Source organism: Diaporthe batatas (assembly GCF_019321695.1).
Source record: "Diaporthe batatas strain CRI 302-4 chromosome Unknown Contig00016, whole genome shotgun sequence".
Lineage (NCBI taxonomy): Eukaryota > Fungi > Ascomycota > Sordariomycetes > Diaporthales > Diaporthaceae > Diaporthe > Diaporthe batatas.
This window is the reverse complement of record NW_025408563.1, coordinates 802,981-826,540: the sequence shown is the minus strand read 5'-3', so window position 1 is coordinate 826,540 and position 23,560 is coordinate 802,981. Positions and strand designations below refer to the sequence as shown.

Genomic DNA, 23,560 nt, shown 5'->3' with positions numbered 1-23,560 from the left:
GCCACGAATGCGCGTGATAACGACGTTCACAATGATAATCTTGATGGGGATGAGGAGGGGATGACCTCTTAAAATAACACTGTTAGTAGCATTCTAATATGACATACTAGAACGGCGGCTGAGCACAACGCTAAGATGAATTCCTGGGTGGTTTCATTTTTTAATCCCTATATATATAATATATATATAGTACCTTTATATAATAGTAAACACTTAAAACCTAATATCTAAAGAAATATAATATTAATAATAATAAAAAAAGAATATAATATATAAATATATAGCTAAACTTTATACTATATAAATAAAGTTAGAAAGTATTACTCTTAATAGTATTATACTAAAATTATTAATATAAATAACCTAAAAATTAATAGTTATTAAAATAGTTATATAATAAAACTAAAATAATTTTAAAATAACCTTTATAAAAAAATTCTATAATATAAAACTTAATAAACTAACTCTTTTCTATTAATATACTTATTATATAACTATTTAAATCTACTCTTACTAAATAAACTAAATATATTATAATCCCTATCCTAAATATATAACTAATAGAATAATAATACTATAATAGTAAATTTATTTAAAAAACCTTTTATATAAATTTTATAAAAAATTAAAACCTTTTAAAAGCTAAGTAGAATTTATTTATTATATATTAAATAAATATTATATAAAAAAAATAGAAGTTTAAGTATTTAAAAACTAAATCTTTTTATTCTAGATATACTACTTTATTATTAAAGATTTATCTATTTCTATATAATATTTAAGGAATATAGCAGAAGAAAGAGCCCTATAAAGAAAGTTAGTAACTTTATTATATATAGATAAATTTAAGGGTATATATTAAGTAATTATTAACTTTATATTTAAAGTATTAGCTAATGGCTAGTCTAAAAGTCGAGAAGATAATGAATAGATAAATATATAGTTAAACAAAAAATACAATGTGGCCGAAGCCAAGATAAATTCCTACAGAACGAAAGTAGCAGAATGGAGACCACGGGGATGTGCCAAACCCGGGCGGGAGGGTAGTGAGCGGAAGAGATGACAATAGGCCTGGTGTCTCTATGCGTGATGTTCAATGTTGTTCTTCCCGATCATGTCACTGGGAAGCACACACACAATCCCTTATTGATAAGTCCATTCTCAGCAAACCGTCAACTATGCAGTCACTTTCTTAATGTAATTTATGAGCTCATCCGTCTTCTTCTGGCCAAATCCGTCTCCGTATGCGCCAATTCTGAACTGCCTCTCAATCTCTTCTGAATCAGGAATCGCTTGTCTCTGATAGTTGATAGGACCATCGGAGATTGAATGAGGTATAAATAGCGATGCATTCGTCGTGATGGGTGTCCTGTCTTCTCGGATGCCCATGCCCACGGGGTCGCCATCGACAAACCAGAGACCCAGAACAGGGAAATTGGACTGGCCCTGCGCGTCTTTGAAGTCGGGAAGCAATGCCAGCTCCTGCACAACATACCCTTCTGCTCCGTAGTATCCCGAAGCCGCGTCCTGGAGTACTTCTCCGTCGGTCTTGAGCACCACGTCGGCACCTTCGCGGGAGAAGATCGGCTTCCGTGCAAAACTCGTCAACGTCGCGGGCACCTCTTTGTCGAAGTAAGTAGGAAGCAGCCACTTGGCCCGGGGGTCGTCCTGGAAGAGCTCCCATAGAATAGCAAAGAGTGCTTTGTTGCTCCAGAGCAGCTTGTACGGCGCCTCGATCCACACAGTGCCTCCGACGTAGTTTCCGGCCTCGTCGCGCAAGCCAATATTCTCCATGTCCTTGAAACAAGCTTCTCCGAACTTCTGCTGGACCATGTACTCCCACGGGTATAACTTGAAAATGACATCAATGTGCTCGCCCTGTTGGTCGTAGAAGCGGCCGTCGGTTCTGGACCGACAGATTCCCTCCATTGTGATAGCCTTGGTCTGCCAGCCCGCCTGATGACATGTGTCCATCAGGAGCATCGCGTTTGATGCATCCTCGCCTGTGGGCTCGCCCTCCCCTACAGCGAAGTGGACAATGGGTTTATGGCCTAGCCTTTCTTGCACGAGGGTGAGGTTGCGCTTCCAGCCTTCGACGAGCATCTCCGTGATGTGATTGAACTGGTCGTTGCCGTGGCCCGTTTGTTCCAGCCATAGCCACTGAATCGAGGCCGCCTCTACCAACGACGTTGGCGTGTCCGCGTTGAACTCGTAGAATTTTGGCACGCGTAGCCGTGGGTCGGGGTGGTCAAGACCGCCAAAACAGATATCAAAACGGCCATATATGCTCCCCCAGGCAGGCTCTCGTTCCCATGAGTCGACTATCTGTTTCAGCGTAAATGCTGGAACTGCCATTTTGCCCGTGATTATATCTTGATGCTCCACAAGATACTCTACAGCCTCGCAGCACATTGCAAAGACGTCTTTGGCTGCCGTCTCCAGAAGCGCCACTTCCTCGGATGTGAAAGAATAATACCGGTCATCGGGCCAATAAGGCTCTGTTCCGCCAGGGGTGACGAGGTCAGCAAAGACGAGGCCTTGGCTTTGGACAAGGCGCGTGGCGTTCGGCCTCTTCTCTATTGGTACACGGCGCATGACGAATTGCGGGAAGTGTTCGCGGATCCTGTCTCGTAGGCGCTAACTGTATCCCTCTGTCAAATTTTAATAAGTGAGTTGAAAGAGGAGACCCGTGAGTGCCGGGCTCGATTACTCGACAATGTGTAGAGATGGCATTTAGCAGCTTTTGGTAGCCCGTGTCGCTTCTACCGCTTTAAACCTCGCACAAAGGATCTCGCAGCCTAGCATGGCAGTGATCTATTTGCTGAAGCAGCCAAGACGGCCTTGGTTCGTAGATGGTAGGATTCCCGCATCGCATGACTTGCGGCTTCCCCGGTTGTCTGCTGACAACGAACGACTCAGTGCTATCCATGGATGGTGATCAAACAGGAGGCAGCGGCCTTCCCTAGCACCATCACCACAGCCACGATTCATAGCGACGGGGCCGAGGGAACAAATGAATACCGACAAGAAAAACAAGCATTGGAAAGAATACTCTGAAACGTTATCTATAGTGGGCCCTGTAAACCTTGTTTGTTAACAGTCAAACATCCGATGAACCACGATCAGCTATTACCAGGATCAGGATGTTCACCCGGATCTACTTCCAAACCTGGTAGATCTACGGCCCTACAAGATACCCCCCTAGGCAAAGCCAACAAAATGGCTACCATAGGTTCTAAAAATATGGCACAGCGTTCTCTCTCAACCCTTCAGGAACACACTAAGGAGGAACACACTAGGGAATTGGACGCGTGGAAGAGGAACAGAATTCTTAATTTAGAAATGATTTGTGATCACACGTCTCTAATCTATTTACGTGGGTGTGGTAATCTATTTACCAACCCCACATGTTGTCGATACCGTTGCACCATTCGGCCGGCAGCCCGCAAAATCCCTGGTCGGCCTCTGTTGGGGCACCGAAGCATTTGTTCTGCCCCGATGTGTTGCGGATGCAGACCGAAGTCACTGCCTGCGGGTTTGGCCACGCCTGCCGCAGTTGGCAATCTGGGTTGAGCGTGATAGTTGTTCCCGCGTCCCTAGATGCCCACTGCCAGGAGTCGCATGTGCTGCTGAATGAGAAACCAGTGATTGCGTCTCCGGTGACCTGGGTCTCTGCACAAGTCCCGCCAGCGCGGGCTGAGACGAAAAGCGCCGCAGCGGTGATGATCGTGGAATAAAGCATCTGGAATCGTGTCAGCCATGCGAATTCTAGCTCAGCCAGAATGATTGACTACCCACTTTGTAAGAGTTGAATGATAGTAAAGACCGTCGAATTGTGAATGTGGTAAATGAATGACTGATGTGGAGGTACACCTACGGGGATGCATGAGAAGGCGGTCTTCGCATCGATCACATCAACCCTCAGTATTTATGTCAGAAATCTTCTCGATGTCGATCTCGAATGCCGAGGACTCAGCATAGTCATTTCTATTAATGACCACCACCCTGGAGAACTCCGTGCGTGAGTCGTGTACTAGTCACCTGAGAGATATCTTTAGAAAATCATTGATAGGTATCCGACAATGGGGCTATGGCCGACAAAAAGTAGCGCATTGGGCAAGAGTTCCTGGGGATCTCGTAAGGCATCTCGGATCGACAGGGAATTAGATTGTTTAGCACCTCAGCGACATAAATGTCGGCTCTGCCCTCGACTTGTGATGTCTTGATTTGGATGAGCAGCACCATCACACTCTCTTTAAGTCTCCAAATCCACGGTCTTTACAAAGCCATTCATCTTCATATACAATCATGACCAGAGAATCCGTCCCTCTGCCCGGTCTCAGGGCTTTGACAACTGCCTTCTTTCTCGCCCGCATCGCTGAGGGCAAGGCTTACTGTGCCGACCTGGACAACAAGGTCGTACAGTACGACAGCTGCGCGAGCAACATAGAACAATCTGCCGACACATTCTTCATGTTCAGCAGTGACGACCAAAACATTTCTTTGGGCTCCACCATCGACCCTAGCAAAACAGACCTATTTGACAGCTCGGACCCTGTTGAGCGGCAGAACGTCCTCCTCCCATTGGACATGGAGTCCGGTGGCTTCGGAAAACGTCAGGACGGGTGCGGCGGCGGCGGGAGTGGCTCGGGCGGCGGATCGAGCGGCGGAGGGGGTGGAAACACTGGAGGCATGGTCGGAGGGTAAAAGGCCTAAGAATCAGACACTATAGAAACAGTAAATTCAATAAATTGTACCTAAGACGTGTTTCTACAGTTATATTTAGGGATAATAAAGGGAAGATTTAATATTAACTTCATGTAAAGCTTTAACTATATTATACTTTTTTATTTAACTATTTATTTATTTATTATTTTTAAAGTTTTTAAACTAATTATTAGTTTATACTTTAAGTATAAAGTTAATAATTACTTAATATATATATTTAAATTTATTTATATAAAAGTTATTAACTTTCTTTATAAAGCTCTTTCTTCTACTATATTCTTTATGTATTATATAGAAGTAAATAAATCATTAATAATAAAATAATATACTTAAAAAGAAGATTTAATTTTAAAATATTTAAACTTTTACTTTCTTTATATAATATTTATTTAATATATAATAAATAAACTTTATTTAACTTTTAAAAAGTTTTAATCTTTTATAAAATTTATATAAAAGACTTTTAAATAAATTTATTATTATAATATTATTATAATATTATTATTTTATTAATAAATATATATATATAAAATAAAAGTTATAATATATTTAATTTTTTAATAAAAGTAAATTTAAATAACTATATAATAAATATATTAGTAAAAACTAACTTATTAAAACTTATATTATAAAATTCGTCTTTTATAAAAGCTATTTTAAAATTATTTTAATTTTATTATATAATTACTTTACTAACTTTTTAATATAATATTATTAAAAGTAATACTTTCTAACTTTATTTATATAATATAAAGTTTAACTATATATTTATAAATATACTATATTCTTTTTTTACTATTATTAATATTATATTTCTTTAAATATTAGATTTTAAATATTTACTATTATAGGGATCTTTATAGGAGATGTTATTAACATTTTAATATGAAGGAATCCAGTTTCAATCGGAGTCTAATCTTGGTATTAATGCTAACCTACCTCGACGCTTCTGGGGTGATTAGAAGATGTGTTAAGATGCTTAGCGACCTAGTATCCTCAAGTAGGACACCTTCCATATAACACAAAAAGGAGAACGCCGCGTTGCCCAAAGGTCCCATACTTGCGAATCTGCACCACTGTGACGCTTTATTTGTTTTAGTTACCCCCTGTCGAACTGAAGATGGTCCTCATGCCATCTACCTCCTCCAATAACCGCGTCGCTGGCCCCGCTCTGCGATTTAGTCTCCAATCATCTAACTGGAATGCTCCAGCCTCATATTCATCGCCGGAGGTGCTTTGGGTCTGTTCACAAAGCGCAAGTTTCCTCGACCTATTGATGCATTTTCCAGAACAAATTTTCAGGAGAGGCCAAAGCGTAGGGATAGTACTAAAGATGATAATCGCATGCATCTAAAAATGAGTCAGTCACCGGAAGAAATTGCGCAGGCCGTGCGATTGACCCATGCTTGAATCCGCCTACCTCTGCACTAAAAGAGTCTTGAACATCAGTGATTGTCACCATTATCGAGGGATTGCTGGTACGGCGGTAAGTTGTTCTACCTACATATACCAAAGTGTCATGGGCGCCCACGACAGCGTGATATCGGAATCTTCAGTAAAAAGATCTTGAAAACATGACATTTTCATGAATGATGCGGCAGCGGCACTTTAATAAAAGACGCGTTTAGCAAAACTCGGCGTAGTAGTTGAGGAGATGGAGACTTCATACAACCACCCGCCTCCCATAAGCAAACACAAGCCAAATCTGGTAATGCAACTAATCCTCAGTTTTCTTATCAACAATGCGGGATATGTTGCTATAATGATATCCATTAATGCGTGGTACGTGCTGATGGTATAGCCGATGGCAACTCTGCAAAGGGCACCACTTATCAGCAGATAAACTAAATAGCTGGTGCAGACTCACAGAGGAACTCGCGGACTGTCGTCATACTGGGTTTGTGTGCTCATGCACCATCCTTCGAGAGACGAATCCCATTGCTTGGCAGCAGGATAACACAATCCAGTGGTGATCAGAAGCCCCAGTATACTCATAGCAACCGTGATTCCACACACGACCCACACTGTGACGATATGCCATCTTGGGGCAGCTAGTCCCATCAGCCGTACGAGAAAAATCAATGCGGACACCTTCGCAAATGATATCGACACAAAGAAAAAGGTTGGCGCGATCACGGTGTATTTGATGGCTTTGGCTAGATTAATAGGGTTATCAATGGTGTATTTCGAACTTCCGAGGCCGTAGTATGTTCCCACATTAACTAGTACGTTGCAAGCGGTTGCGAATGTCTGCATATTGTCAGCTGCTCAACCGTAAAGTTGACAAGACAAGATCTGGGGGCGTACTGTTGCTAAAACGTTGAAAAGGTCATCCCAATTCGGCTTATTCAGTATGTTGAAACGTACCCACAGTCGCCCTGCGCTCATACAAATGATGATCGCGCCCAAGGTCCAGGAGACAGCCCGGATTGCGGTCACATAATCCACTGCTTTTTCCATGGTATCTGAGTGGAACAGAGGTGACTGGGTTCCAAGTTGATTTTATTGAGTCCATGTCCAAATACTTCGTCCCAGCTTCAGCTGAAGTGCCGCTGGGGCAGGATAAGTGACCATAGATTCCCGGCGTGCCGTCCCCTGCTACGACTGAGTAAGCAACGACTCTCATACTGAGACTTTGTCGACCCATTGGCTCATTTGTGCCGAAGAAGTGGCCGAATTACATATAGATCGCCAATTGATATGCTGTGTAGCGTAAAACTATACGCAGTAGCCAGTTGAAGCTAAGAAGCGTGCCAGTCGACGTCAAGAGTGCCCCCAAGGTGCTCACCGGTAGCATAGGCCCCCACACCCATTCAGTTCGGCCAGACAGGTCAAATGCAATCATGTTGTTACCTACCGCTAAGTCTGCCCTGCCACTGCCACCTGCATACGACTGCACTTGTGCATTACTTCCCGCTCCATGACGCCGTCTTCGTGCGTGCGGAGACAGCCCACCTGAGATCGCAAGCGTGGCTGGAACAAAATTTCTTCAGACATCTGTACAGCCCGCGCATCCAATATGGGTATAACCTCGCCTCCTGGGTTCCTTTCTTACGATGCTGAAGAGCTCCACGTGACCCACGTGTGTTGACCACTTCCTCTCGCCGGTTTCAACATTTCTCTTCTTGCTGGTACTGTTAGGAGTTCGAAGAGGACCATCCAGCACATTGACAGTTGAGGATCTCAGGAAGCTTTCGTTTCTAAATCTTGCCTCAGACCTGGCAAGCAGTCCGTGAGGATAGGCCGCCGCGGAAAATAGATGCCAGGAAAAGTAACAACACAAACCTGTGACAGAATCCAGCAAACCAGGCAACCTAAAGATAGCAATATCAACGGCAGCAAAGGACGATGCCAGAAAGTTGTCGGAATGGAGGTGGCTTTGGTATTAGTCACCACTTTTCAGGCTTGCTGGACTGATTTCACCATCCAGAAGTTATCCACGTTCGGAAGAGCATCATGACTCCGCTTTGTCGGGCTAACAGTAATCAGGGATTGGCCACAAAGCGGAGGCAAAGGGTTTGAAGCCAATCGTCGAATGGTGATCTCAGCATGTTGATATCCTGAAATGTTTGACTCATGGCCACATGAGAGGGTGAATTCAAAGTGTTCATAGCTGGGGGAAGTGACAGGCGTGGCTCAATGTCACTAGGACAAACGTCTTTGCGTACGACTCATAGCCAATTTGATACAGCAAACTGGCAGCCGTGTGTAGATAGTATTCTCCTATGATGATAGTCGTAAAAAGTCTATATGACAGGAGCGAAATCCATCACCTCTTAACACGGCGGGCGCTGCGTGATTCATACCCACGCGCACCGCATGCGGCATTTGGCCGAGTACGTCGAATACCAATTAAATGAATAGACGAAAATGGACAGGGAGTTGCGTAAGTGATGAGAGAATATAGTGCGCCCCAAGGATGGACGTGGAGGATCAACTGACAAACAGCCCAAAGGTTTCCAGGTGATCCAAGATCTGGCATGGTACAAACTTTACTCATACACTCAGCCTAACGATAACTCGCGCTCTAAAGAATAGTGAAACTGCAGAAATTGAAAATGACATTGATGGTAGAGAGAATCGGTTGGAGTTGAAGGTTATGAGCGGAGACAGACTCACTATCAGCATAGAGGTAACCTACCTGCCGAGCTGTATACTATCAGAGAAGTAACCACTTCGCCACGGCAAAGAGCAACTGAGCCTTCAATTTCATGGTCAGATATGATTCACCACCACGGTCTGCCTGACGCTCTGGAAAAACATAAATACCTAGCTGGTCGCCTTTTGCGAAGACCTCCCCACCATCTTTCCTTCACAAACTCCACCGAAGTCTTCTGCATGAGGCTTCCTTCTCTTACCACCAAAACTTCTGCGAAGACCTCTTCATAACATTTCCCTCCCTCACCGTCAAGATACTAGATACTTTTCATTCACATACAGCACTGTCAACATGACAACTTCTCAACCCTCGCCTCAGCCAGGCGTGGCATTCCTCAAGTATCCCGACCTCCCCAAAGAGATCAGACTTATGGTCATCGAAGAAGCTGTGGAAGAGGCTATCCGAGCGGCCCCTCAAGAATATCCACAAGAAGACGCATCATGGGCCGTTCATGTCGTCAAGAAACTAAACCCCTTGGCCCCACTATCAGGCGTCAACCTCGAGTGGAATAGGGTCATCGAGATGCGCCTCTTCAAGTCTATTACGATCGCTGCTTCCGAACTCGCCGACTTCGCGGAGTACTGCAGCAAGCGACATGGAAGGCTAAACACAATCAGGCTCGCAATCAAGCACGAGGAGATCGACGTCGGTGTTCGCCCCGAGTACTTTGTTGGCAACGCCGTGTCGCAACTCCTCAACACCATGCACCTCTGGGATCCCCAGGACAGGGAGCGACACAGTCTAGTTGAAGTACAAATCGACATTTGGGATATCATGAATGCCTCAGCCGACTTTCAGATCTCCCATGGCTTTGGGATGCTTCCTCAAGTGCCCCTCATCGAGGCGCTGTACGAGGTGTCAAAGCCAGAGGGAGACCCACTTCTGCACCCTTGGAGCTCTCTTGCCCTGTACCGGGCCTTGCCAAATGTCCGTCGTGCCGGCCTCAATTTGAGGCGAGTAAATCACGAGCATCTTTCACCAGCACAAAACGTGCACATCTCTTTAGCACAAGCAAGAAGTAAGATTTGTGGAGATTGACTATCGAATCGACAGGGACAAAATTATTGTAATTATTGTTGAGGACTTTGCTGATCTAGTTCCAAGACCACATCTTCTTCTTGGGAGCAACCCATCCAAATTTGACACATTTGGAGCTCCTGCCGGACCTACAACGATTCAATTCAAATAATATATCGCGGCTATGGGCGCCAGGGTCCAATTGTCTTGCAGCATTCCCACCCTCCTGGCACAACACCCTTGTGAGGCTCGAGCTCAAGCAAATCAAGGAGCTGCCCGGATTTCTCGCCGAGGCAGGAAGGATGGTCTGGCCGAACCTCAAAACGTTGGTCCTGCTTGGAGACGTGGAGAGCTATGATATGAGCAACTAGCAGCTCCGTGTCATCAACGAAGTGACTTGCACAACTGTCGTCCGGGGTCTTATCGCATTGATGTCGAAGACGCCGAAGCTCACGACAGTCCTGGTAGAGATGGTTGACTTTGCCTGGAACTGGGACTATGAATCGTTCAGAATCCAGATGTGTCTTGGGGAAATGGCAGAGGGTGTGGAGGCTAGTTCTGGGCCGTCTTGTTCTTTCAAGCCCTGTTCTTACAGCTTTGTCCCGACCCAGGTTCTTACTACTCTATCTTGGTACACATTTCCATGTCTTGTGTGCTGGAATGATGCAAAATGTATTCTATTCAATAAACTAAACTAAGCTAATGAATCTCACGTTTAGGACCTTGGCACAGTGGTCGTATCCGGCACCAAGGTTTTGGGCGAGGTTGCGACAGAGCTGCAACGTACTGTTCAGATCAACCAGCGCAAGGATCTAGCTGTGTTCTCCCACTACTTGAACCAGTCAATCTGGGGCAGAGGCCCGTGTCGGCAATGGGATGCGGAGAAGAGCAGCTGGGATGTCGTCTTCGAGAACGAGGCGGACGAGATCATTTACCAGATGGGACAGTACCTCGACCTGACTGAGCCTTAGATGGTCACCACCACGGATCGACGCGGAATCACAGCGTGGTTCAGGATTTGGAGAAGGGTGACGGTGTTATGGATGTTTGGCTTGTCTTGGGGCGTTTTATGTTGTCGGTCAGGTTTGGGCTGTGAAGATGTTTTTTTACTCTTTTTTTTGGGGGGGGGGGGGAGGGGCGCATGGTCCCCGCTCGATCATGGGGATCTGTCATGATTCTGGTGCCCACAAATGGCGAGCAGTGGAGTTTGGAGTAAATAGTTAGGTGCTACAGCGAAATTTTAGACCTTGGTATTAATATATCCCTCTAGTGCACACTCGTGCCTCTCACTACCCATCGATTCCAGTCAATCCCAATGTGAATTTGTTCGGCTTGGCCAAGATCACGTCTCGGTCATCTTTCAGCTCATCCACATCCCAATTTGCCCATACAAAACGGCCGTTGAGAAACCGAGCCTGCGGGCTGACAGCCCACACCACGAAGTCCGCGGGTAGTTCGACTAGATTAGACGGCAATTAGCAGTTGAAGCAGTCGACCCTTGCCATCCAGACAGACTTACCATCGTCCCATGGCATATTGGCCATGTCCATTTGTATGCCTTTCGCGATATTCTCGAAACCAGTTGACATTCCCGTCTCTGGCACGAGACCAGGTTGTAAGCAGAGCACGAACGTGTCCGGGTTCTCGTGATGCACGTATTCGAAGAGTTTTACTGCACCGGCCTTCGAGGAGCAGTAGCTGGATTCGTTTGGGAAGTATGGGCCGTGGGCGACAGCCGATGACAGATGGATTATCGCGGGGGTGGCACTGGCATGCGGGAGGAATGCGTGAACGAGATTGAAATTTCCCTTTATGTTCGTCTCGAATGTGTTCTTTATGTTCGTCTCGAATGTGTTCCACCACTCAACCGGATCTGCGCCCCTGATTGAGGTCAAGGGTCCCAGTACCCCTGCGTTTGCGACGAGTATATCAATAACGCCACTGTGACACTCACGGGCAAATGAGCCGAGCGCACGATCTACAACAGCCAAGTCGGTAATGTCCAAAGGATAGGTAAAGACCTTGGTGCTGTTGGAGACGGCCTCGACAGCCAGCTTGGTTTCCAGAAGAGCATTCTCACGGTGCCCGGTAAGAGCTAGGTATGAAATGTCTGACTTGGCCAGTGAAATGGCGATGCTTGCTCCAATCCCTGATCCAGCGCCAGTCACAATTGCAGATTTCGACTTGGTTGACAGCGCTGGTTGGGTCGGATTAATGGCCGCGTATGACTTGCGGTGATAGATCTTGTAGGGAGTTTGAAGGGCATTTTCTGACATATTTGCAAATTTGTTTGACTCGATGAGGACAGTATTGACGTGCGGCAGTGACTTTATTTTTGGCAAGAAAATGAGAGGTGATGTAGGCTATGAAAGTGATCATCTCACGTCTTGCTAGATACGTTTTATATCGGATTTCTTCAAGCCTGGCCTACACGCACTCTGCACCACCCCGAAGGTTCCACAGATGCTTGATCGCCCAACATGACTAATCCTACTAATGTTACGTGATCAGAGGTGAATTTTGCCCGTCTCACCACAATTTGGGTCTGTGCCGGGCTTGATGCACGGCAAACACATTGCAGCGTGCTCGTCATTCTACGCAACGACTCCACAAGCATACGAGCCAGCCTCGGCATTCGCAGAAGACCTCAGATGGATAACGCCGAAGCTGAACTCAACGTAGGTACCCATGCTCTCGTCGCAATGCTGGGCAGCTGATGAACAAGGACAGCGCCGGAGGGAACGAGCCAAGATTTCCCAGCGGGCATTTCGTGTACGCCAAGCCACGACACTCCGCGACCTACGAGATGAAAATGCACGACTCAAGAGTATGATCAAGAATATGGTGGAAGTCTACCAGAGTGACGACCCTAATGCTTTCCACTATATAATCCAAAAAGGTGCCGAAGCAGTCGGCCTTGACTGTGAGATATCTCATCGTAGCGATGCAGCAGCAAGACCAGCCAGCACTTTATCTCCAGAATATCACGACTTTCAGCGATCAAGTTCCACCGGCAGGGCTGTTGATCTTCACACTGGATCATCATTGGATCCCATATTGTCCGGCGGCGAGCTGCAACCGGCGTTGATAACAAAAAATGCCGACCCAGTTGTGCCGCATGGCCTCGGACAACACCAGTCCAGCTGCATGTCGTTCCGTCTTGACTGTGGACTCTTCGCATTCCCCACCAGTGCCAGTCGTATACTGGACCCTCCCCTAGATATTGAGCCTTATCTCGGCCCCAATAAACACACTCTCGCAGCTCAGATCTACTGGTACTGCACCGCAACAACTGTCAACCTAGTATACCAACTTACCGGCCATGATCCCCGCAAAATGGCATCTGCAGCTCAACATCACCCTGTCTTGGCAGATATGCTGAGATACGTCTCCACAGCATGTAGCTATAACTATCTCTTGGCCCTCGCCGAGGCGCGTCTGGAGTTTTATCGGCTGGGCTCCTGCAAGCCAGGCAACCTAGCAGCAACAAGGGACTCGGCGCTCCTACTTCGTCAACGTGTCGAAAAGGAGCACGGGGCAGAGGTTGAGGACTCGGGGGAATGGTGCACGGCTAACGCAGTTGCGCGGATCGTCGAGGAAAGATTGAACGGTCGGGCGTTGAGGCGGCTTGAGGCCGCGATGCGAAACAATGATACGGACTTGGGCGCAAGAGAGCAGTTGAACACCTTCACCCACAATCTTTGGCTCGGTTCGACCTGCTTTGGTGATGGGCCGAGGTGGAAGTATACTCACATAGAGGACCGAGCTGCATGGTTAGTCCGAGCTTTGTCGAAGAGCAACCCGCCTAATTCTGGCGTGGCATAGTGCTCGCAGGCCGAGAGACCGTAGCCACCACGAGCCACGCCTCACTTGAATTTACACTTGACACTGTCGTGATTTGGGCCAAGTCTTTCCGGGCTGTCTGGGACTTTCCGAGCTTAACGATTCTTCATTTGAGAACGGCTTTAGGTTGTCGCCTCCACTCTCTTCGAGTCGATGGCGGCCGCTCTACTCATGATGTCGGACTGAACCTTGAGACCTTTGGATATTGTGGGAAACACTTGTCACGATTTATGTTCCATACAAGAAAGTTCAACTGAGCAGGGAACGTAGTATATGGAACTCACGATGTTAACAAAGCTCGGCCAATTGATAGACCGGGACCGAATGCTATGAACCGAGATTCTAATTCAGAAACCGATATACCTTCTAAGGCGTATTGCCACTGATAAATCTGGATCAAGAGACACAGAGAGTCGTCATTGGAAATGACATTGTATTAAGGTGCACCAGCGTAAGGGCACACCTAGTAGTATGCCTAGGTAACAGTCCCGACCGCAAAGACCAAGGCTGACAGTCGAGAGCACGGTCATTGGAGCCCCCTTCCATTATTCATCAAAGCCACGGTGATGTCATGTTCGGACCGCTGACATAGACATTGATCTGCATTGCCGTGAGCTCGTCGTTGTAGTACTGGAGCACTTCGAGGGTGTCACCAGTGCCCCCGAAAGGTGCAACCAGCGGCACAGACGGATCCGTAGCTTGCATGTACTCAATGTATTCCACCTGTGCCTCTTGTGCCGTGGTCATCTTGTTCGGAATGAAGGCAGACACATTCCCGCCGTATGGATAGGCTGTTCCCGGTATGACCCACTGGTAACGACGAAGCCCAACTCCTCGTCGATGACGAGTGCCACTCTTGCACTGTCGTCGGTCGGATGATCGTCAGGCCAAACGCATCCGAGGGGGTCGGTAGAGCCATTGTTGTATGTTCCGGCGTCCACAACCTTCCAGCCAATCTCGGTAAATTAGCAGCTGTCGCTGACGATGACCGAGAAGTCGCTTCACTCGGCGAAGAGAGCCTCGTCACCGATCAAAGAAAAGCAAGGCATTCAGTACGGGATGAGGGCATCTGAAATTAGCTCTTGAATAAGGAGACATGCTATGCACGTGCATGCTTGAGCAGATTACGTTCGCGCCACTTCCCTCCCTCACTTCAGCGCAAACTGCTGCTTCATGAGTAGTTACTTAACATCTGACCTTCGGCCATTTGCAGCGTACTTATGCTGAATATTATTGCATTGGATAAAAGCCTAGGTATTGAATGTATATTGGAGACTTCGTGTGCTTGGGTATAAGCACTGTGGTAGTATTATGTAGGATACTAGAGGATGACTTCTCTGTCTAAGATTAGTCTTTAGATCTAGCAAATGATTCTAACATTGCCCCGTTCATGGTCGACCGATGTCCAATACATCTCGCTTGGAGCGTCGTTACCTGTTCGGACGTCCACGGTCACCGAATACCCATCGCACCTGCGATATGCATGTTCAGTTACAGATAGATACAGCTAAGAGAATTTAAAAGGTGCTTTACAGGGCTAAGGCTTCAGCCACATTGCATTTTTTATTCAATTATATATTTATCTATTTATCATTTTTTTAGCTTTTAAATTAACTATTAACTTATACTTTAAGTATAGAGTTAATAATTATTTAATATATACTTTTAAATTTATTTATATATAATATTATTAACTTTCTTTATAAGGCTCTTTTTTTATTATATTTTTTATATATTATATAAAAGTAAATAAATCTTTAATAATAAAGTTATATATTTAAAGAAGAAAGATTTAATTCTTAAATATTTAAACTTTTATTTTTATATAGTATTTATTTAATATATAATAAATAAACTTTATTTAACTTTTAAAAAGTTTTAACTTTTATAAAATTTATATAGGAAGGTTTTTAAATAGATTTATTATTATAATATTATTATTTTATTAATTATATATTTAAGATAAAGATTATAATATATTTAATTTACTTAATAAGGGTATATTTAAGTAGTTATTAAGTATATTAATAGGAAAGAGTTAGTTTATTAAGTTTTATATTATAGAATTCTTTTTATAGAAGTTATTTTAAGATTATTTTAATTTTATTATATAACTACTTTATTAACTTTAACTTTAATATAATAATAGATTAACCTTTAGATTATTTATATTAATAATTTTAATATAATATTATTAAAAGTAATACCTTTTAATTTTATTTATATAATATAAAGCTTAATTATATATTTATATATTATATTCTCTTTCTACTATTATTAATACTATATTTTTTTAGATATTAAATTTTAAGTATTTATTACTATATAAAGGTGATATATATATTTTATATATATAGGGATTAAAAATGAAACTACTTATAGGGTTAAATCGTGAACGCGCTATTAAGAGAATTCAGGCAGTATACAGTAGGGGAGGTCAGCCGCTGACACGAAGGATGGTAGCAGGAAATACTATGCGAATAAATCGAATCATTTCTGCGGAGTCAGCACCATGCAGGTTGTATTAAAACCCTGACCTATACGAGTCTGGGTGTGCCGCCCTGTCGGTATCCCGCAGGATCGTACTTGGGCTCCGATCCTTTTTGTTGGGTACCGCTCCCGCTTGGCAACGAGATGGCCTTGATTCGGCCTGCCAGCCGAACTCGAAGGATTTGCCAAGTATGTGCTCCATTAGTGTATTTCCTCCTGCATGTACTGTTCCTTCATGTTTGACGAAATTTCCCACATATGCTACGATACTGAGGCAAAAGTCCATAGGTGAACGTGGAGGTCGGCTCACTTTCGCTTGTTGAAACTGTAGTAAAGACTCGCTTAGTAGCGATTTGACCTCGATATATGCGCAGTGTCTGCGAGATCTTCAATTGCTGGCTTTCTTTCGCACGTTGTTTGTGACATCTAGCCAGCTCAAGGCTTCACGGTTGTCATTATGGGACTACTGCGCGAAGTGGCGGTATTGACCGCGGCTTCATTGAGCATCTACGTCAGGGCCATAGGTGCATCATATCCGACAGTGGTCCTTGTCTTGGTCAGTTCTTCAGCAGTTCAGCTGTCTCTGTTTCTAGCCTACCACAGCCTCATACACCGCTGGTTTGTTGCCCCCACAAAGGTGATTCCGCATCCAAAGGTACGCTCATATCTTCCTCAACCTGCATTGCACCACTTCCTTGCTGATCTGCTAGCACTAGAACACGTCTTTCTTTCTAGGAAACGTGATATCCTTTCTTGTTGAGCCATGGGGAGTCCCTCTCGTCAGATGGCAGCACAGCGTGACAGCTTCCCCAAGTGGCCTTTTCCGAATTTTCATGGGTCCGTTTGACTATGTTGTTCCAAAGGGACCCCGGGCCATCTATGAAACCTTGAGTCAGTATGCCTTCGAAAAGCCTCCGCTTGCTCGTCAGGGTCTCGAGCGGAGTCTCGGAGTTGGGCTTGTCGTGGCCGAAGGTGAGGTTCACCGCGTGAGTCCTACAATTTTTCATCATCATGCGTACATGCTCCAAGCATTAGGGTTGTTTTAATATTTAATCAGCAACAGAGAAAGATGATGAGGCCAATATTTGGCCTTGGTCGCAACCAGCGCCTTGTGCCGCAGGTCTGGGCCACGGCAACGGTCCTCTGTCAGAAAATAGAGGAACTTGTTAGTCAGGCGAATGGATCGACAATCGTGGAAGTGCATTCCCTGACAATGGCCACGACGTTGGATGTCATCGGCGTCACAACACTGGGATTAGATTTTGAATCCATCCAGCACCCAGAGCGGTCCATTCTCCAGGCCTATAAGCTGATTTATCCGACGCCTGAGAATCCAACAACAGTCGACAGGATTGTGGGAAACATCTTCGGCACCATTCTCCCACCCCGCTTGCTTTTCAAAATTCCTTCCAAGACCATTCGGGGATACCATGCTGGGATGGCTAAGTTGCGAGACTTCTGCCTCCAACATATCCGCAGAAAAAAGCAGGACATCAAATCTGGAAGCGCGGGGGATGTAGAATTACGAGAGAAAGGTAAGCTTGCGACATGAGGACCCATGATGTAATTAGCTGAAAAGTTTATCACAGACATTCTTTCTGCCATCATCACCACCGGCCTGGCAGATGAGATTGAACTACTTAGCCATGTTTTGACAATCATGGCAGCAGGGTAGGTCCCGCCTTCGAGACTTACCCACATTCCCAGTGATGATCGCTTACAGAGGATCCTACCCTAGACACGACACCACAGCTGTAACCCTAGACTGGGCGCTGTTCAGGCTGGCCAAACATGCCGATATTCAAGACCGTCTAAGGGCAGAAGTTGCGCAGGCAATTGGTAACCATGACGCGGCTCCAAGCCTCGACACCCTCAACTCGATGAAATACCTCCATGCCTTCCTTATGGAGGTCCTCCGGTTTTACCCACCGCTACCCCTATTGGCACGCTCTGCTGTCGAGGACACCGCCATTGGCGGCGTACGAATCCCGCGGGGTCAGGGCGTTCTCATCAGCCCCTACGCCATCAACAGGTGCCGTGAGCTCTGGGGTGACGAAGCCGAGGAATTCGACGTTGGGCGGTGGGAAAGCTCTCACACCGGTGGGGCGGCTTCGCCGTATGCCTTTTCGACCTTTTCCATGGGCCCACGTACTTGTATAGGGAAAGACTTTGCTCTGATCGCCATTAAGACATTGCTGGTCACGCTGCTCCGGCGGTTCCGCTTCGAGGAGGTGGCACCTGGGTGGCATCCACCATTTCTGAAAGATACTACGCTCAAGGCTCGTGGCTTGAAGATCATGGTTTCACTTTTGTGAGAGTGTACATATATAGTTCAGTCCGTGACCGTTATGCCAGTGGACTTGGGGAAAATAATTGTATTTTATTTTACGGGCATGTCCATGTAGTACCAGTAGCATGTAGCACCGGAGGGTAGGGTAAACATAAATAAATTCTAGGTTGTTAATTTAACCCGACGCAGTCGATCTAAATTGTCTCTGTACAATTCAGATTCTATTTTGCTGGAGTTTGGCTCTGCTCCCGTGTTTCTCCACTGTAACGGTGTCGTGCCTTGGAGTCATATGCATTGTAGGCCGAATACGAATTGTTCCAATTAACTAGAGCATGAATGTGGTTTCCCCGGGCCGACATGACTCCTGCGGATGGAACGGCCGGCTGGAATCCATTTCAGGGAACAACAGAGGATCTCCAAGTCGTGATAGATTCCTACCAAATTACATTTGTGGTGCACAACCCGGTTTCAGCAGGGCCTCGAATTCCTGCAGAGGATGAGTCCATTCTAGTAGTCAAGAAGAGGGCTTGCTCTTCATTCTCGCGAAACCGCCAAGGAAGACTCCAAGCAACTCAAGGGATTTGTTGATGCAAGTTCTTATCTCCCCACCAGAGGTATTCCACAGGAATGGCCTCGTAAGAAATCTATACGAGCCCCAACTATTCCCATCCCCAAGGCTTCCAATGATTTCCCTTACCGGCCGAACGAGCTGAATCAGTATTGAACGGCTTGTACTCATTCCTTCCCACCACACATTAAAGGTTCGGGTAGTCCATAAGTCATCACAGCATACAGGGCGGGCTGGTGGCTCAGCTATTACTCAAGTTGCACCTCCAGCTAAGAGAGGTTACTGATTTTGAATTTAACTGGCTGCCTTATTGCGAATGCAAGACTGAGACTCTGTTCCTTTCGTCAATATTCCACCGGCTTATAGGTTCTTTATATCAGAAGCATCTCTTCTGGACCTGTCCTTGAGGATTGATCACGACATTGACCAATGCCAGGTCTCTTTTCGATGTAATGATTCCGCAGGGAGCTTGTAACAAAGATACGATTAGCCGATTAGGATTCATGGCTTACAAAAGGACTCACTGCAAGTACCAAGACAATGAATATGCTCCAGCCTTGCTGCCAAGTACATAGGGATCGAAACCTGCTAGAAATAAACCCACATCGTGACTCACATACTTGCGAGTTGTGGGTACATAGGCAAACTAAATCCATTGGAATCCTGATCTTTATCGTATTGGTCTGACATATAATTGATAAAGGAGGAGACCCAGTAGCCTCTTAGACACCCTCAGAGCAGACTAAGCACGTACGTGATCCTGATGGCATTTACCTTTCGTACTAGACGTAAGAGCTTGGCCGTGGTCCGTTGCTTCCAGCGTCGTATATTGACAGTGGAAAGACAGACAGGCTCATTTTGGAATTCAAAGAGAGGGTGCGAAAAAGGGCAAACGCCGAGGCCCAACTGGCGAAACCCATGAGTAAAGCACTAAATAATAGACAATACTACTTGGTGGGTTTTCCTTCAGACTTTTGGACAATCGACCAAGCTTGAAAACACAAAGCCACCATGTCGTCCAACGTCTATGTGGGTCTCCTGGTCGCCCTCACAGTCGTTCTGGGCTACTGCTTCCATCTCCTCACCCCTCTATCCTATCCAGGCGATACACCGTACAACCAAGCCTCGATCGGCCGCCCTCTGGGCGACCTGAGCCACATCAAAAGCCATGCATGTCGGACAAGCGAGTTCTCGGACGCCATGTTCAGCACCGCCCGGCGGCTCCGCAGCCCCGTGGCGCAGCTCCTGCTGGCGCGGTCCGCGCCGCCGGCGTTCAACGTCGACGGTTGCCGCGAGGCGGAGGACATCCTTGTGCGGAGGACGCGCGAGTTCTACCCTTCCGAGCTGACGACACCCGCACTGCGGGCCCAGAAGCGCATGTGGTCCGACGCCATGAGCCACGACTTCCTGCGGCGCGTGGTGGCACCCAACACGCGCGGGGGCATCGTCGAGCTCGTGGGGCTGTGGCGTCTGAAGGCCGCCGCCGCCGCTGCTGCTGCTGCTGGTGTTGGCCGGGAGCAGGTATTCGACGGCGCGTGCGACCTGAGCCGCTGCCAGAGGAGTTGTCGGGCATGGAGGCTACAGAGACATTGTTCCGCCGGCCCAAGATGGCCCACGTACGCCTCAGGCCGATAGCCACTGCTTTGTGAGATGAGCTAGACAAGTCTCATCTTTTCAATCATTTGATCAAGCCTGACACAGACACTTTGACCCGTCGCCTCGTAATAACTATGGTCTGAGCAGTCTGTGGTATTCTTGAAACATTCGTAGTATCGCTATAATACTAGGTGGAAAATAATATAGCGGCATATATGTAATGCTAAGAAGTCAGCAACCCACATGTCTATAGTATAGAATCAAATCTTTTACGGAGCCTTGTCCCGTAGAAATACAATAGCACTGGAACTGGAACAGAAACGAGACAAATGAATGCCAAAAGACTATTTCCCCAGCCAAGGCCCAGCTGCTCATACATATCCAGCCCTCCCAGAGGCATTAGTGCGCCGATCAAAGACCGAAACAGCATAATGGCAGCCGACCCAGATACCGCGTAAGTGGCTATAACAGGATTCAACCCACCCCCTAATTCAGCCCACCTAAATTCACCTTTCCACAATAACTACCTATCTACTTTATCCTTATTTTTTTATTAAAACTAACTCTTATAATATAATTATTTAATATTTCTAATAATTTAAACTTTTTTTATTTATTAAGTTAGTTTTAATTATTCTAATTAGAATTTATACTCTTTATATATCTTTAATTTATATAAACTTTAAATTTAAATTTCTTTTAACTTTTTCTTTAATAAATATTATTATATTTAATTATAGTTTAAGTAATTTAATTTTATAATATATTATTTTTAATTATTATATTCTTTATTATAATTTTATAAAAGAAATAACTATTAATAATTAAATTTATAATTATATAAAATAAATCTTTATTTTTAAAAGAATTATTAATATTTAAAATAATTAATATATTTTAAAATATTTAAAAATTATAAATTTAATATAAAGTAAAATATAATTTATAAAAATCTTAAATTTAAACTTAAAAGTTTTTTAAAAATTTAACTTTATAAAAATAAATATTAAAAACTTAAGAAAAGTTTTAATTAAATTAAATTAATTATAATATAATAAAATAGTTTTAAAATTTTAATTAGAAAATTATAATTATAAGTCTTTTAATTTTATATTAAAAGGAAATAATTAAAATATATTTAATAATTTTTAATATTATAAATCTTTAAGTTTTTTAAAAAAGTTTATATAATAATTATTTATTAAAAGTAATAATTATAATAAATAAAAGGTTATTTAGGTTATAAAAACTATATTTTAAAATAATTAATAATAGTTTTAAAATAATTTAAATAAATATAAAGTTTATTAAATTATTTTTTAAATAATAAATACTTTTATTTATTAACCTATTATATTAAAATAACTTTCAATACTTTAATATTAACTATAAAATATAACTTTTAAAAAATTAAAATAAGTAAAAATCTTTTAAACTTTAACTTTATTAATAATTATATTAAAAGTTAAAATTATATTATCTTTAATATATTATTTTATTAATAAATAAAAATAATACCTATAAAGTTTAAAGAATGAAAAAAATTATTATAAAGAAAACGTATTTTATATAGAGTGTGGACCTAATATAGTTGTGGGTATAGAGAGTGGGCTGAATTAGGGGGTGGGTTGAATCCTATCACGGCAACTTAGTTGGGGTGTGAATCGGTCTGATAGTTCTGGAGAGACATCTGAGTACTTGTCAGCTCTTTGTAATTTGGTGGTAGGTTCTCCCTAACTTACATTGGTTCCGGTGAGCCCGGTTGCAAACAAAACAACTCCCAGCATTGGCACAATCCAGTGTATCTTGTATTGGGTAGCCCATCCATATATCAAAAGACCAACGGGCAACGTGATCCCTGTTGGCACGAGCAGCCACGGGTTCAATTTGACCTCGGGTCTGTACTCGTCATCCGGACTCATTCCCTTTTTCGCCCGGCGGACCAGGTAGTCGTAAATATGTCCAAAGGCTTGCACTCCGATCAACATACCAAGTCCAGCGGGCAGAAATGAAATGCCAGTAGTGCCTTCACTAAAATTGTACTGGCCTGAATACACGAAGGAAAATGTCGAAATAAGCAAGGTCATAATGCCATAGCTGATCCCAACCTGAGTCGCGATGATTGTTACCAAGGGAGTCGCGAAGAGGAACTTGAAAGGTCTCTACAAAGCCATGATAATGTGCTAGCGTCCCTTGGTCTCGTATTTGCCTCGGAGCATACCTAGGTAGGGTTCCCCTTTTGGGTGCGCAGACGGCGTGCTTTGCGGGCAAGGCGAACGGCGGCGCACAGCTCTCTTTCATGATGAAAAATGCTAGGACGCTGAATACACCTCCCTAGCTGCGTATTAGCTCTAGATTAGGGAAGAAAACCATAGCCCGACATACCATAATTATAAGGAGCCAGTAAACCCAACGCCACCCAGCCGCCTCAATAAGATATCCACCAGCAATGGGGCCGACGCAAGGGCCTAGCAACGGTCCGACTGCCCACCAGGAAATTACTCTCCCTCGTTTCTCAAGAGCAATCATGTCGACGATGCTTCCGACACCGATCGTGGTTAGCACACAACCCACAAGACCCATGAGAAATCAGGAGGCTATTAGCATCCTAATATTAACGCTATATGCGGCAGTAATGCTAAAGGTAGTAAAGAAGATGTTTCTAATATAATATATAAATAAAACTTAATTAGAAATTATAATTATAGATCTTTTAGCTTTATATTTAAGGGAGATTAATTATAATATAACTTTATTATTTTATTATTATTATAATAGTATGAGCTTATAGATTATTAGAATAATTAATAGAATAAATTAATTATTATAATTATTTAATTAAGTAGTTTAATTTATTAATAGTATTTAA

The 23,560-nt window shown here is 44.2% G+C and overlaps 6 protein-coding genes across 6 annotated transcripts; 4 read left to right on the top strand and 2 right to left on the bottom strand.

The window, feature by feature from the left end:
* Positions 1-1,176: 1,176 nt before the first annotated feature.
* Positions 1,177-2,595, bottom strand: KVR01_011727 (uncharacterized protein; the record flags this gene model as incomplete). Its single annotated transcript, XM_044784067.1, has 1 exon — positions 1,177-2,595. One exon carries the CDS (start codon positions 2,593-2,595, stop codon positions 1,177-1,179), a length of 1,419 nt encoding a protein of 472 aa, XP_044639436.1.
* A 1,713-nt stretch (positions 2,596-4,308) lies between these two features.
* On the top strand, positions 4,309-4,707 carry KVR01_011769 (uncharacterized protein; the record flags this gene model as incomplete). Its single annotated transcript, XM_044782261.1, has 1 exon — positions 4,309-4,707. One exon carries the CDS (start codon positions 4,309-4,311, stop codon positions 4,705-4,707), a length of 399 nt encoding a protein of 132 aa, XP_044639478.1.
* A 4,471-nt stretch (positions 4,708-9,178) lies between these two features.
* Positions 9,179-10,875, top strand: KVR01_011670 (uncharacterized protein; the record flags this gene model as incomplete). Its single annotated transcript, XM_044782961.1, has 4 exons — positions 9,179-9,905; positions 9,992-10,248; positions 10,279-10,515; positions 10,624-10,875. 4 exons carry the CDS (start codon positions 9,179-9,181, stop codon positions 10,873-10,875), a joined length of 1,473 nt encoding a protein of 490 aa, XP_044639379.1.
* Positions 10,876-11,193: 318 nt separating this feature from the next.
* KVR01_011747 (uncharacterized protein) lies at positions 11,194-12,180 on the bottom strand (the record flags this gene model as incomplete). The annotated part of the gene is made up of 2 exons (XM_044793185.1): positions 11,194-11,363; positions 11,424-12,180. The coding sequence occupies 2 exons, from the start codon at positions 12,178-12,180 to the stop codon at positions 11,194-11,196; spliced, it is 927 nt and encodes a 308-aa protein (XP_044639456.1).
* A 4,890-nt stretch (positions 12,181-17,070) lies between these two features.
* KVR01_011628 (uncharacterized protein) lies at positions 17,071-18,552 on the top strand (the record flags this gene model as incomplete). Its single annotated transcript, XM_044786749.1, has 4 exons — positions 17,071-17,223; positions 17,295-17,772; positions 17,827-17,908; positions 17,976-18,552. 4 exons carry the CDS (start codon positions 17,071-17,073, stop codon positions 18,550-18,552), a joined length of 1,290 nt encoding a protein of 429 aa, XP_044639337.1.
* A 1,554-nt stretch (positions 18,553-20,106) lies between these two features.
* Positions 20,107-20,730, top strand: KVR01_011799 (uncharacterized protein; the record flags this gene model as incomplete). Its single annotated transcript, XM_044789601.1, has 1 exon — positions 20,107-20,730. The coding sequence occupies one exon, from the start codon at positions 20,107-20,109 to the stop codon at positions 20,728-20,730; it is 624 nt and encodes a 207-aa protein (XP_044639508.1).
* Positions 20,731-23,560: the final 2,830 nt, after the last annotated feature.